At 31.0% G+C, this 13,032-nt stretch overlaps 2 protein-coding genes across 3 annotated transcripts in view; both read left to right on the forward strand.

The window, feature by feature from the left end:
- Positions 1-11,512, forward strand: part of LOC107453958 (rh5-interacting protein) — a 41,384-nt gene extending 29,872 nt beyond the window's left edge. For both annotated transcript variants that reach the window (XM_043053958.2, XM_043053957.2), the window contains exons 3-6: positions 604-705; positions 1,979-2,101; positions 2,841-2,937; positions 11,384-11,512. In XM_043053958.2, the coding sequence (XP_042909892.1) occupies positions 604-705; positions 1,979-2,101; positions 2,841-2,937; positions 11,384-11,396 (335 nt within the window). In that variant the 3' untranslated portion in view covers positions 11,397-11,512. The remainder of the gene's footprint in view (positions 1-603; positions 706-1,978; positions 2,102-2,840; positions 2,938-11,383) is intronic.
- LOC139425043 (uncharacterized) lies at positions 4,728-8,430 on the forward strand. The gene is made up of 3 exons (XM_071178037.1): positions 4,728-5,325; positions 5,552-6,465; positions 6,892-8,430. Exons 1-3 carry the CDS (start codon positions 4,728-4,730, stop codon positions 8,428-8,430), a joined length of 3,051 nt encoding a protein of 1,016 aa, XP_071034138.1.
- Positions 11,513-13,032: the final 1,520 nt, after the last annotated feature.

The raw sequence follows: 13,032 nt of genomic DNA on the forward strand, positions 1-13,032 counted from the left end.
TACATATATATATACACACACACACACATATATATATATATATATATATATATATAGCATAATTGTGGATAGTATACCTATAATTGTAATTAATCATAAATACTCTATATTGTTTTTATTTAAGGTTGGGTATGATTTTTCGTCGATAGAACCTTCCTACAACGCGATTTATATGGATATCAGAGAACGATGTAGCATCGCTCCAGCAGAAACGTTCAAACGCATTGTTAGTTTTTATACTTTAAAAAAGCCAGAATTCCGATGCATCTCGATTTAACTTGATTGGAAGATACACCTTCGTGTTTCAATTATGCCGATAAAAAATAAAATATGATAGAAATAATCAGAATTCCCAAAATTTAAGAAATTTTTATAATTTATTATAGAACTTTCAGGTAATCTGGACAGATAACGGTCCCAGTTAATCAAAAAAGTAAGGTTCTGTTATTTAGCTTTTTTTTTTAAATTGCAGTTTATTGGAATGCAAAATTAGTGATTCGGTGATGTTTTGTATTCAATCTCAGCTTAACAAACCGAAAATTGTCACTTATACATTGCATTTCCCTTATTTAAAAATTAAATATTGTTTTCATTTTATGGTAGAATGTGATTGTGGATATGATGCAATAAGTTGCCACTTAAATGGTTCGTTTAAAGTATGCACTTGTAGAGAGGGATACATTGCTGAACATGGTAAATGCGAAAGTAAGTTAAACACAATTTGATATATTTGAAATTCCTGATAATGATAATTTCTTGTTATCTATTAAAATAATAGTTCCTATAGGTCTTGGTTTCCACAATGCTGTATATTAGCTGTTTATTAGCATTTGGTTCGGCCAGCTTCGATGTATGAAGTTTCTGACACTTTAAAGAAATGTTTTTTTTTCTTATAAAATATAATTGTTTTCTTGTTATGAAATATGATTCCAATTTCTGACACAATACACATCATCGTGCTAAAGATAGATTTTTATAGATTTAAAAAGTTTCCAGAAATCGTCCATGCTAGATATAATATAGATATAATTTGAAAATGATTTCGTGTATCCTTTTAATCTCGTTTCGGTAAATAACTCTCATTTCATTGTTATGCATCACGAGAGAAATTAGAATCTCGGTTATCACGAGGGAAACTAGAATCTGTCGGGAACAGAAGGAACTGTAAATTTTGTGGTTTGATTGTAGCCTCAATGAATTTTTTTTTTTTTTTTTTTTTTTTTTTTTTTTTTTTTTTTTTTTTTTTTTGCTGGTTGATTAATAATTCCGGATAAGGTACAATGAATCTCAATTTTTCACTGCGAACTATACACTGTTTTAAGAGTTTTCAGAGCAATAATAATTGTAATATCATCCAATTTTGCATCAGAGTTTCCTTAAGGATGAAGAAATTTACCCCCTGTTAACTAATGCAATTAACAAGAATTATGACGTACGATAGGTTTTTGACGTAGGTACGATATAGATGCTGTCCCGAAATACATAGATTCAACGTTAAACCTATTTTTAAGGTGTATTTAAACCAAAAAAAATACAAATTGATTTTATACTTTCATTTTCACAATTAATTATTTTGGGAAGTAAAATACTACATGCTTGCAAAGTAATATTATTTATTCTGAAATGTTGCAGAAGTGCATGTTACCCTTTGCTCTCTCGCCTAATTAATTCAAAAAAAGGTGGTAAAAAATAAAAATAAAAATATGAGTTTTTCATTATGATTAAAGCCAGCAAAAATAAAAATATCAGACAAACCAATTGCATAGAACCAGCTAAAAAGTGTTTTCTGGATTACTATTGTTCAGTCTTAAACGCATGTTATTGGTTTATGTAAAGAATTAAAAATAAAGTTCAGAAAATATGTTTAAAATATTGGAATCAAAAACAGTTACGATGGTTTAATTTGAAAGTTATTTAGATTATTTTAGCAAATATACCTGTGACGTGTACATATTACAATTTAGTTTTGTTTTTGCAGGATGTGATTGTGGACCAAATAGCATTTCCTGTGAACTAACTTTTGACAAATATACTAGATGCACATGTGTGCCCGGTTACGTAGCTCAAAGAAGAACGTGGTTTGTGAACGAATACTGCAAACGTAAATACTTTTATAAATTCATTATAGAAAAATTAGGAATATAAAAATTATACGCGCTTGGTATCGCAAATAAACGTGAGGGAAAGACGGTTAAGAAATCTGACAAGTCGATTAAAGCAAGCTAAGTGATTTCAAAATAAAGAATAATTTTTTTAAAACACTTTCAAGCCTAAAGATGCTGTCACAGACAATTTTGAAATTTTGTATTTCCGTCTTTCTTAATAGAATTTTTCCATATATACTATCATTCCAGATAATCAATAGCTTTATTTCTTTGATTAAACAATAATTCGCTATCTAACTTTAATTAATCAGTTCTTCTAAAATCTTTTTCAACTCACCTACCACCTCAATTAAACATTGCGGTTAGATTTTGTAATCAAAGGCTACTATTGAATTAATATATTTTGCTTTGGCTATAATAATTCAATATCAGAAAGTACTCTTTTTTTCGGATATAATCGTGTGAGATGATGACGAGTTTGTATCTTTTCCTTGTCCTCCGGCTTTTGAATTTTCCTTTTAAATATTTGTTTTAAAATTTTTTGATTAGTTTTTCTTTTTAAAAATCCACTTTTTGTCCTCTCTCTCATTTAGCGTAATCATTTATAACTCGTGGCATGATTTCGTCTTCAATCATCTTCTTATAAGGATTGCACAATTTAAACAAATAATACCAACCGTTGAATCAAATCACACGTTATCGATACACACCTAATGTCATTTTTTTTCTTTTCAGTACCTTCGGTTAGTGGATGGAGACTTGCAATTTACGTTGAATCCATGCTTTTTGTCCTTATCATCATCGTTTGTACCATCATCATTTGCCGCAAAAGGTATCAAAAGAAAGCCTAATTCTAGAACTTACCATAAACATTTAAACTTATATGATATTGACAAATTTTTATACAATGTAAAAGAAATGGAGGAATAACATTGGATGCATTTGTATTTTAACTGACGCTCATATTTAATTTTTAAGTTTAATATATTTTTTACTCAATGAAACAGCTTCAGAAAACCACTATTCTAAAGATCACAAGAAAAAGTTGGGCCAATTGTTTTAATTTTTTTTAAACATATAAGGTTTTTTTTTTAATATGCCATTTGTGCTTTCTTAAACCCAGATACGATAACGGCAGGATAGAATACATTGTTTAAAATTTTCACTTTTCTTATAGTTTAAAACAGTAAACAGTTAATAATACTGCCTTTTTTTCTCTAAATATCTTTGAAAAATATCTTAATGAGCGTGGCAAATGATTACATTACCGAATAATGAGGGTGGAAATGATTACAATGACGATAACGAGAAATATTAGATAGGTGAAGATCTGGATTGATATGTTGGTAAAAGAAACTTAAATAGTAAAAAGGGAAACTTGGAATAATTTTGATAACAACGCGACATAACCTACTTCTTAAAAATTTCATCTGAAAAATTATCTCGTTGGCAGCGTTTACATCGCAATAACCAAGTAACTCCGAAATACTTAATGTCACCTTTTCCAGATTTCATCAAAGAAATAGTTCAAGAAAATATTTCAAACATTTCATTTTTTTAAACATAGCATTAGTGATGTTTCTTATCTTATAGCTCCACCTGACCAAAAAAGTCAAGTATTCTAAAGATAGCATTAGTGCTGTTTGCTAGCTTATAGCTCAGTAGTTAGGAAAGGGGAATTCTAGCACAGGGATCCGGGGATCCCGCGGGTGTACTCTTGAAGGGGGTTGGGGTGATCCATCAAATGTGACAGCTACTATAGTTGAGGGTGTTTTTTTTTATCTTTATTTTTTAATTAATTTTTTTAATTATTGTTTTTAATCTTTATTTTTTAATTACTGTTTTCTGAGTTAAGATTTTTTTTTTCTAATACGAGTGATATTTGAAAAATGACATAAAATGAAACCCGATGTCATACTATCAGGATTGAACATGAATCAGGTAATAATCAGTCTGTAAGATAAAACTTGAAAGCAAGATAAGACATGTTTCCGTAGTGTGATGTCATTTCTTCGATTCAACCAAAACAGGAATGCGTGACGTCATACAACCAGGATTCAACATGAATATGAAGTACGCGTCTTCAAGATAAGGCATGCATCACTTCGGTGTGGTCTAGAAAGATGAAGTACATTGAAATGTTTCGTTCACTTCGTGTTCTATCTTGTTTCATTAGATCATTCTCGAATGTTCAATGGGGGTGGAGTCAGAAAATTATGTCGTCATTTTCTGCCAATCAGAATAAATTTTACAGAACTAAAATAATGATATCATTTTTAACCAACCAGAACAAGTATTACATTGTCGCTCGCAATGCATTCTGGGTAGTCGACTACAGTTAAAAATCTGATGCCTTTGCCCAGAGACCTTATTCTGATTGTAGGATTACCTCTCTCAGGGCGCTTTTCCAAACTTAGTTTGTTCTCTCTTTATTATTAAGTTAGATTTTTTTTGTTAATTTTTTATTTGTCATCGTTGTTAAAGTTTTTGTTGGTTGTTTAACTTTTTATTTAAAAGTTTTTACTAGTTGTTACGGAGAAGTTTTTAGCTGTGAAACTTTTTATTTAAAAGTTTCGTTAGTAGTTTTCTTTATTATTACTTGTTAATTTATCAAGTTTTAAGATGAGTCAAGAATTTAGTGCTTCTTTGCCTGTGAACGATGAAGTGCTTGCCATGTGTGATTTTGGAGACCTTACCGGTAAAGATTTGGATAACATGTTGAAGCAAGATCAAGCGGATGAAGGTAAAGTTCAATGCCCTGAATGTACGAAAAGCTTTACCACCCGGCGAAATATGCTACGACATCAGCGTTCCATGCATGGTGATAAGCGACTTCAGTGCCCAGAGTGTTCCAAAACCTTCCCCAGAACGGATAAACTAAAATGTCATCTCAGTGTGCATAAACGGAAAGCTACTATAAGTGTTTTACCCCCGTCTAAGCGAATTAAGTTTCCTGCAGCAAATCAAGATTCCACAGTGTTTTCAACTGGGCCATCAACAAGCAATGCGACTGATACATTCCCCATAAACAATGCTCCTGCTAAAGAAACATCTTGTTCCAACATAAAATTTGAATCAGCTTTGAATGGTAGAGTAAAGACATTATATTTAACGAATGATACTAATTATTTGGATCTGAAAGAATTTCTCTTGTCTAAGCAAGAAAAGTTTAATGACGTGATATCAACAGAAGTTCAAAATCAAGATCTGAAAGTTAATTGTAAGTTAACATGTTTATATAAGAAAGTTACAAATGATAAAATTGTACGTGAAGAAAAGTGTTTTAAAACTAAAAACACGCCTGTTTTATTATCAACTAATTTACAAGAGTTCTATTCAAATATTCTGAACAAACTCTTAACAGAAGCTGAAGATTTTGAAAAAAAAGACTCTGGTTGGACTTTGGATAAAATTATTGCATTCGAGATTCGTGTGAATAAGTAGAGGTTCAAGATTTATTCCACTACCTCGTGGTATTTTTGAGAGAAAGGCAGTTGTTAATGTTACAAATAATGATAATGAATGTTTTAAGTGGGCAGTTCTCTCTGCTCTTCATCCTGCTCATAGGAATCCTAACAGAGAATCCAATTATGCATCATTTGCTGATACATTGAATTTCTCGAATATACCGTTTCCCGTTAAGCTTCAAGATGTGCGAAAATTTGAGAAGCTAAATAGTCTCTCAATTAATGTGTATGGATTGACTGAAAAGAATGATGTTTTCCCTTTAGTTATTACTGAAGAGGAAAAACCTCAGCACATCGATCTCCTATATTTGAAAACTGAAACTGATTCACACTACAGCTGGATAAAAAACCTTTCACGCTTATTATCTCCCCAGTATTCGCGAAAGCATGCAAAGAAATTTATTTGCCGAAGGTGCTTACAATTTTTTACGACCGATGAAATTCTTCAGCGGCATAAACTAAGTTGTAATCAACATGAAGCTGTACGAGTTAAAATGCCAACAGATAAGTGGCTCAGCTTCAAAAACGTCAAACATACTCAGTTGGTACCTTTCGTTATTTATGCGGACTTTGAATGTTTGACAAAACCTATTGACTCTTGCGAACCCAATCCAGATGTATCATATACAGAAATGTACCAGAAACATGAGCCCATTAGTTTCTGTTATTATGTTTGTTATATGGATGGACTTTACAAACCGCCTTTTGTTTATCGTGGTAGTGATGCAGCGAAACTTTTCATGGAAAAAATACGAGGTGAAGCTGAAGAAATTCAAAATTTGTACAAGAATCCAAGGCCAATGCTACCATTAACTATGGAACAACTCCAGCATTTTGATTCAGCATCCAACTGTTACTTGTGTGGAAAAGAATTTACTGCGGAGAATTATAAGGTAAGTTATTGTATTTATTACTTTTAGACTATGAATTTTAAATCTCAGAGTTGAATAATCTTATTTATTACAAACGATAATTTTGTATTATATGTACTCGAAAATCAGTGTCCGCAATTTACCTTTATAACGATTGTTCATATTCATGTTATGATTAAAAAAGAAAATAGTACGAGTTTTCAAATTATTAAAACTAACTATAAAAATTGATCTTTTTGAAAAAATTTTCAGAATATCTCAGGAGTTTAAATTAACTTTTTTTCAATTGATGGCTGCAAGAAATAAGACTTCACTAATCAATCAAAAAGAGGAAATGAAATCATGTATTTCTTAAGATTATGAAAAATGTTAAATTTTCAAAATATAAAATTTGATGTTGTGCATTAAAATTAGCATACATATTGAAAATAGTTTTTATTGTTATAGGTTAAGGACCACTGTCATCTAACACAAAAATTACGTGGAATAAGTTGTAATGCATGCAATTTACAAGCCAGACTACCAAATTTCATTCCCGTCATTTTTCACAACTTATCCGGCTATGACAGTCATCTTTTTATCAAGGAACTAGGAAAAGATGAAGAAAATATTACCGTGGTTCCAGAAAATACTGAAAAATTTCTTTCTTTCTCCGAATGCGTTTCAGGAAAAATCTTCCTTCGGTTCATCGACTCATTTCGTTTCATGGCAAGCAGTTTGGACCAGCTGGCAAAAAACTTATCTCTTGATCAATTTCATCATATTTATAAATTTTTTTCATCCTCACAAGTACCTCTGTTACTCCGTAAAGGGGTATACCCATATGATTACATCAACCACCCAGACAAGTTTGAAGAAACCACCCTACCTCCCCGGGAAGCGTTCTACAATCGCCTGAACGAGGCCAACATTACTCTGGCGGACTATGAGCATGCTCAAAGAGTTTGGAAGGCTTTTAAAATGTCCTCTTTGGGAGAATATTCGGACCTCTATGTGAAGACGGATGTTTTACTTCTCGCGGACATATTTGAAAATTTCAGAGGAGTATGTATGGACCATTATAATTTAGATCCTGCTTGGTATTTTACGGCTCCAGGGCTCTCCTTTGATGCTATGCTTAAGAAAACTAACATTTCTATTGAGCTTCTTACTGACTATGACATGCATCTTTTTATAGAAAACGGGATCCGTGGAGGGATATCCCAATGTTCGCATCGATATGGAGCTGCAAATAACAAATATATGAAAACGTATGATTCATCATATCCCTCTAATTACTTACTCTACCTCGATGCAAACAATTTATATGGTTGGGCAATGTCCCAACCCCTACCTCTTCAGGATTTCGAATGGGTGGATCCAACTATGGATATTTTATCTGCTCCTGATGATGGTCCAGTTGGTTTCATCGTAGAGGCTGACTTACAGTACCCTAATCATATTCATGATAAACATTCTGACCTTCCTCTTGCACCGGAAACTAGGATACCACCTGGTTGCAAGGATAAAAGACTGCTTACAACACTTTATGATAAAGAAAAATATGTCCTTCATTATCGCAATTTAAAATTATATATCCAACAAGGCCTTATTTTGAAAAAGATTCACAGGGTTCTTCAATTCACGCAGTCTCCGTGGTTAAAAGAATATATTGATTTGAACACTAACCTTCGGAAAGCTGCCAAAAACGAATTTGAAAAATCGTTTTTTAAATTGATGAACAATGCCGTATTCGGCAAAACGATGGAAAATATACGAAAACGTGTAGATGTCAAGCTCTGCAGCTCTGAAAAAAAGGCAGAAAAACTAATTTCTCGATGTAATTTTCAAGACCGGACCATTCTTACAGAACGCCTTATTGCCATACACATGGGACGGACTGAAATGATTTTTAATAAGCCCATTAGCATTGGAATGGCCATACTGGATATTTCAAAAATACTTATGTATAAGTTTCATTACATNAAAATAAAGATAAAAAAATAATTACAAAATCCAAAAAATTAATTAGAAACTGATTAAAAAATAGTTTAAAAATAATGATTAAAAAATAATTAAAAAGATTTTATTACAAAATGAAGATTAAAAAAATAATTACAATATAATAATTAAAAAAAAATAATTTTGAAGTAAAGATTAAAAAAAAATAATTACAATATCTAAAAAAAAAAATAATTTAAAAAATAAAGATTTAAAAAAAATGATGAAAAAGTAATAATTTAATAAAAAGTAATAATTAAGAATTAAATTAAGAAGTAATAGTTTAAAAATTAAATAAAAAGTAACAATTAGAAAGATTCAATTACAAAATGAAGATTGGAAAAATAATTACAAAATCTAAAAAATTAATTAAAAAAAAAACTGATTTAAAAAAAGATAATTTGAAAATAAAGATTAAAAAAAAATAATGAAAAAGTAATAATTAAAAATTAAATTAAGAAGTAATAATAAAAAAATTAAATAAAAAAGTAATAGTTTAAAAATTAAATAAAAAGTAACAATTAAAAAGATTTAAATACAAAATAAAAAATTTAAGAAATAATTATGAAAAAACACCCTCAACTATAGTAGCTGTCACATTTGATGGATCACCCCAACCCCCTTCAAGAGTACACCCGCGGGATCCCCGGATCCCTGTGCTAGTATTCCCCTTTCCTAACTACTTAGCTCCATCTGATCAAAAAAAAGTTTATTGCACGTCTTTTAATATCGAAATATATTTTTAATTTTTACGTCAGATTCCTTCATTGGGTGCTTTCATTTCAAGAAGAAGATCCGGATACCCACAGTGACAAATGACGTCAGTTCCTTCTAGTCGTTTATGAGCAAAATGGCGTGTTAAAATTGAGCTAAGTTTCACCACTTAAATTAGGATGTAAATAAATGTGAAGTTTTTTAAATACCGTATCACACATCGAAATTGCTGAAATATGATTCCGAGTCGTCTACGTCTTTTTACTTTACTTTGTTTTATTATTTGTTGACATATTTTATTGTAACCGTGATATATTTTTTAATTGTATACCTGGCAACTTCGATGCAGAATTAGTTTATTTATATTCTACGTGGCTTCGTGCGGGTCTTTCTGTTAAGCATAAAACATATAGAGATGGAATGAAAATATTTGTGAAAGAATCACTTAGAAAGAATATAAAATGTCGCACTTAAGAGAATTTATACAGGACGGGCTTGGCTTACTCGAAATAGGATGGAAAGAACAGTTGCTAACAAAAACAAATGCCACGTTTTCACAAGATACCCACCTAACGTCACTTGGCGGAGTTTACATCGTTAAAACCAATCAACTCCGTAATGCTTAGTGTAACACCCCTTCCGGATTTAATCAACGAAATAGTTTTTGACATTTTGTTACAGAAGCTTTGTAACGAAATTGCGGCATATTATATGCATGTACTTTTTGAAAGAAATATTTTTATTAATGAAAATTGCGTTCCACTTTCCCCAATTCATCTTGTAGCAATGAAAAGTGTGAGGGAGGAATAAGAGAAAGAGCTAAATAAAAAGAAGAGGAAAAAACAAAACAATCATTCACAGAAGAGTATTGAAAACCTAATATCCAATTCTTCAAAAATTCTTGGGAGACTAGTTACCCGTTATAACTTGTTTCTGAGGTAAAAAATAAATACCTTTTCAAAAGACTCACTAGGTGTTACGATCGAAACGTACTTAACATCTCGCGTACAGAGCGCAAAAATATAAACGGATCACTCTAAATAACTTTCAATCTAATGATCAAATCTTCGCGTTCTAGGGTTCAATTTTAATAGTTCGACGGAGTGACCTCAAACATGCTAAATAATTATTGTTCACGATATTTTAAGTTATAAAATCAGGCACAAAAATGTACTTCTGAATAAATATACCACTTTTTTCGACAGATTCAGATTTCTGACCCCTGAAATGTAGGGGATAGCCACAATCTGGACGATAGGTTCACAATTGTTTGTCAAGAGAGCGGCTCAAAGTTTTGACTCCTTAACGTTAATTTTAATTTTTGCGTATTTCGTCAGATCTAGAAAACTTTTCAAACAAATTGAAAAATTTTTTACACAATTATAGTAATCAATGCAAATTCATAAATAATGATGATAGATATAAATTATATAAAGTCACTTATCCAGCGATAATTCCATAAAAATATAACTCTGTATAAATATTTGTTATTCCTTGTTATTTTATTTATTAATAGTCGAATAAATTTTGAATTGTAATGCATACAATTCCGTAAATTCTTTTTTTAAAAAAAACCCATTTTAAATGGCAAAATACTAAATTTGAGCAAAATTGGTTAAATAGTTCCTGAGACATTAAATTTTAAAAGTATTACTTTTTCAAGCGTTGTACTACTACTAGCAAGTACTACTTTTTCAAGCACCTAACAATTTAAAATTTTTCGATAACTATTACATAAAATAAAAAAAATTCATTGAAAAAATTTTTTTGCATGAAATTATCTTTAAAAAAACACATTTCATAATTGAGAGAAAATGTATTAATCCTTTGAAAAGTTCTCGATACATGCCAAAATACGTTAAAAGTAAAATTAACATTAAGGTCCCAATTTTAGACCGAACTTCTGTCCAAATCAGTGTGACCATATCTCCCAGATTGCAGCTCTCAGATTTTAGGGAAAAGAAATTCGATTCCGTAGATAAAAAAGGTATGCTTGTTCAGAAAAAGTACGTTTTTGTGCCTGATTTCGTAATTCTTATCGTCTGCACTAACTAAATAGTAAATTTGAGGTCACCTCCTTGAACCTTTAAGATGGAATCCTAAAACGTAAAAATCCGATCATTAAATCAAAGATTATTCAGCGTGGTCCATATTTTTACTCTTTGTACCATCAGTGTTGTCCTCAAAATAAAAAGTATGGAATATATTTATAAAATTGTAATACATGTTTTATTCTTTTTTTCAGAGCATCTGATTAGAAAATAAGCTTGCTTCAAGTATGTCTCATCACTGTTTGGATCTGTTTGAACAATTAAGAAACTCATATTTGTCTAAGTCATAAAATGCAATAAATTATTAGAAATGAAAAAAAGAATTTGATATCTTTCATTTTTTTAATTCTCAGAAGGTTATAGTTGAAAAAGAAAAAGCGTAACAACACTTTATATCACCTTGCTGAAACCACTAAAAATCGCTGCACCATCTTTAATCAAAATGTTAAAAAATGTGTTAAATATGTTAAAAAAATAACAATGCCAATGTTATCCGAAATAACAAGTCTTGAATTAAAAATATTTTTTCACACGCTTCTATTCCTTCTCATGGTTGCCTAGGTTAAAATATCAGATACGCTTCTCATCTTAAAAGTGTAAAAGAATAAATCTACTGCAAACGTTTCTCATAGTGGTTAGTTCCAATTCAGGTGAAGTATAGCAGAGAAAAAAACTACTGCAACCGTTTTTCATAGACTGAAGAGGGATTAGGTTCCGATTCAGGAGTTGTATAACAGATAATTAGCTGCAAACGTTTCACATAGACCACAGTGGGATTAGGTTCCGATTCAGGAGTAGTATAACAGGGAATAAATCTACTGCAAATGTTTTTCATAGACTGAAGTGGGGTTAAGTTCTAATTCTGGTGAAGTATAAACGATAATTTACTGCAAATGTTTTTCATAGACTGAAGTGGGGTTAAGTTCTAATTCAGGTGAAGTATAACCGATAATTTACTGCAAATGTTTCTCATAGACTGAAGTGGGGTTAAGTTCTAATTCAGGTGAAGTATAACAGATAATTTACTGCAAATGTTTATCATAGACTGAAGTGGGGTTAAGTTCTAATTCAGGTGAAGTATAACAGATAATTTACTGCATATGTTTCTCATAGACTGAAGTGGGGTTAAGTTCTAATTCAGGTGAAGTATAACCGATAATTTACTGCAAATGTTTTTCATAGACTGAAGAGGGATGAAGCTCCAAGTCAGGTGAAGTATAACAGAGAATAAATCCACTACAAACGATTTTTATAGTCTGAAGTGGTTAAGTTCTGATTCGAGAGTTCCCATAGATGAAAATTTGCCAAGTAGTAGAAAACAAAGAACTCTATTGGTATATGCAACCTGTGTTTTTTTTAATTAAATGATGTAGCGAAGTTAATTAGTTAGCAACTTTTATGCGAAAAAAATTAAATATTTGCACGAGTCTTCTTAAATAATAAAATTAACCGCCTCTCATGCCTCTAGACAGACAAATATTTTCATCGCCACTAAAGAAAAAGATAAACACAGTATGTTACAAAACTAGCTGAATATTTTTTCGATTGCGCAGATTTGGACGCATAATTCATCGAAATCGACGCAATCAAGAGTTTCCTTACATTAATTGTTGCCTATTTTTGTTTGAGGTGATGATTTCATAGTTGTTAGTGCAAACTTGTTTGGCTAAAAAATAAGTAATTTCGTGTGCTTTTGTTTTTGAATATTGTAACACAAAAAAGTTAACTGATCTGGTGGCTGCAATAAAAAAATTTTGCGTCACTCGCTTTTAACATTGCACTGAACTTGTGTATAGAAATGAGATTTTTTTCCTCACACTGGGACAAGAAGAACTCGTAGCTC

This window comes from Parasteatoda tepidariorum, chromosome 2 (genome assembly GCF_043381705.1).
Source record: "Parasteatoda tepidariorum isolate YZ-2023 chromosome 2, CAS_Ptep_4.0, whole genome shotgun sequence".
NCBI classification, from domain to species: Eukaryota; Metazoa; Arthropoda; class Arachnida; order Araneae; family Theridiidae; genus Parasteatoda; species Parasteatoda tepidariorum.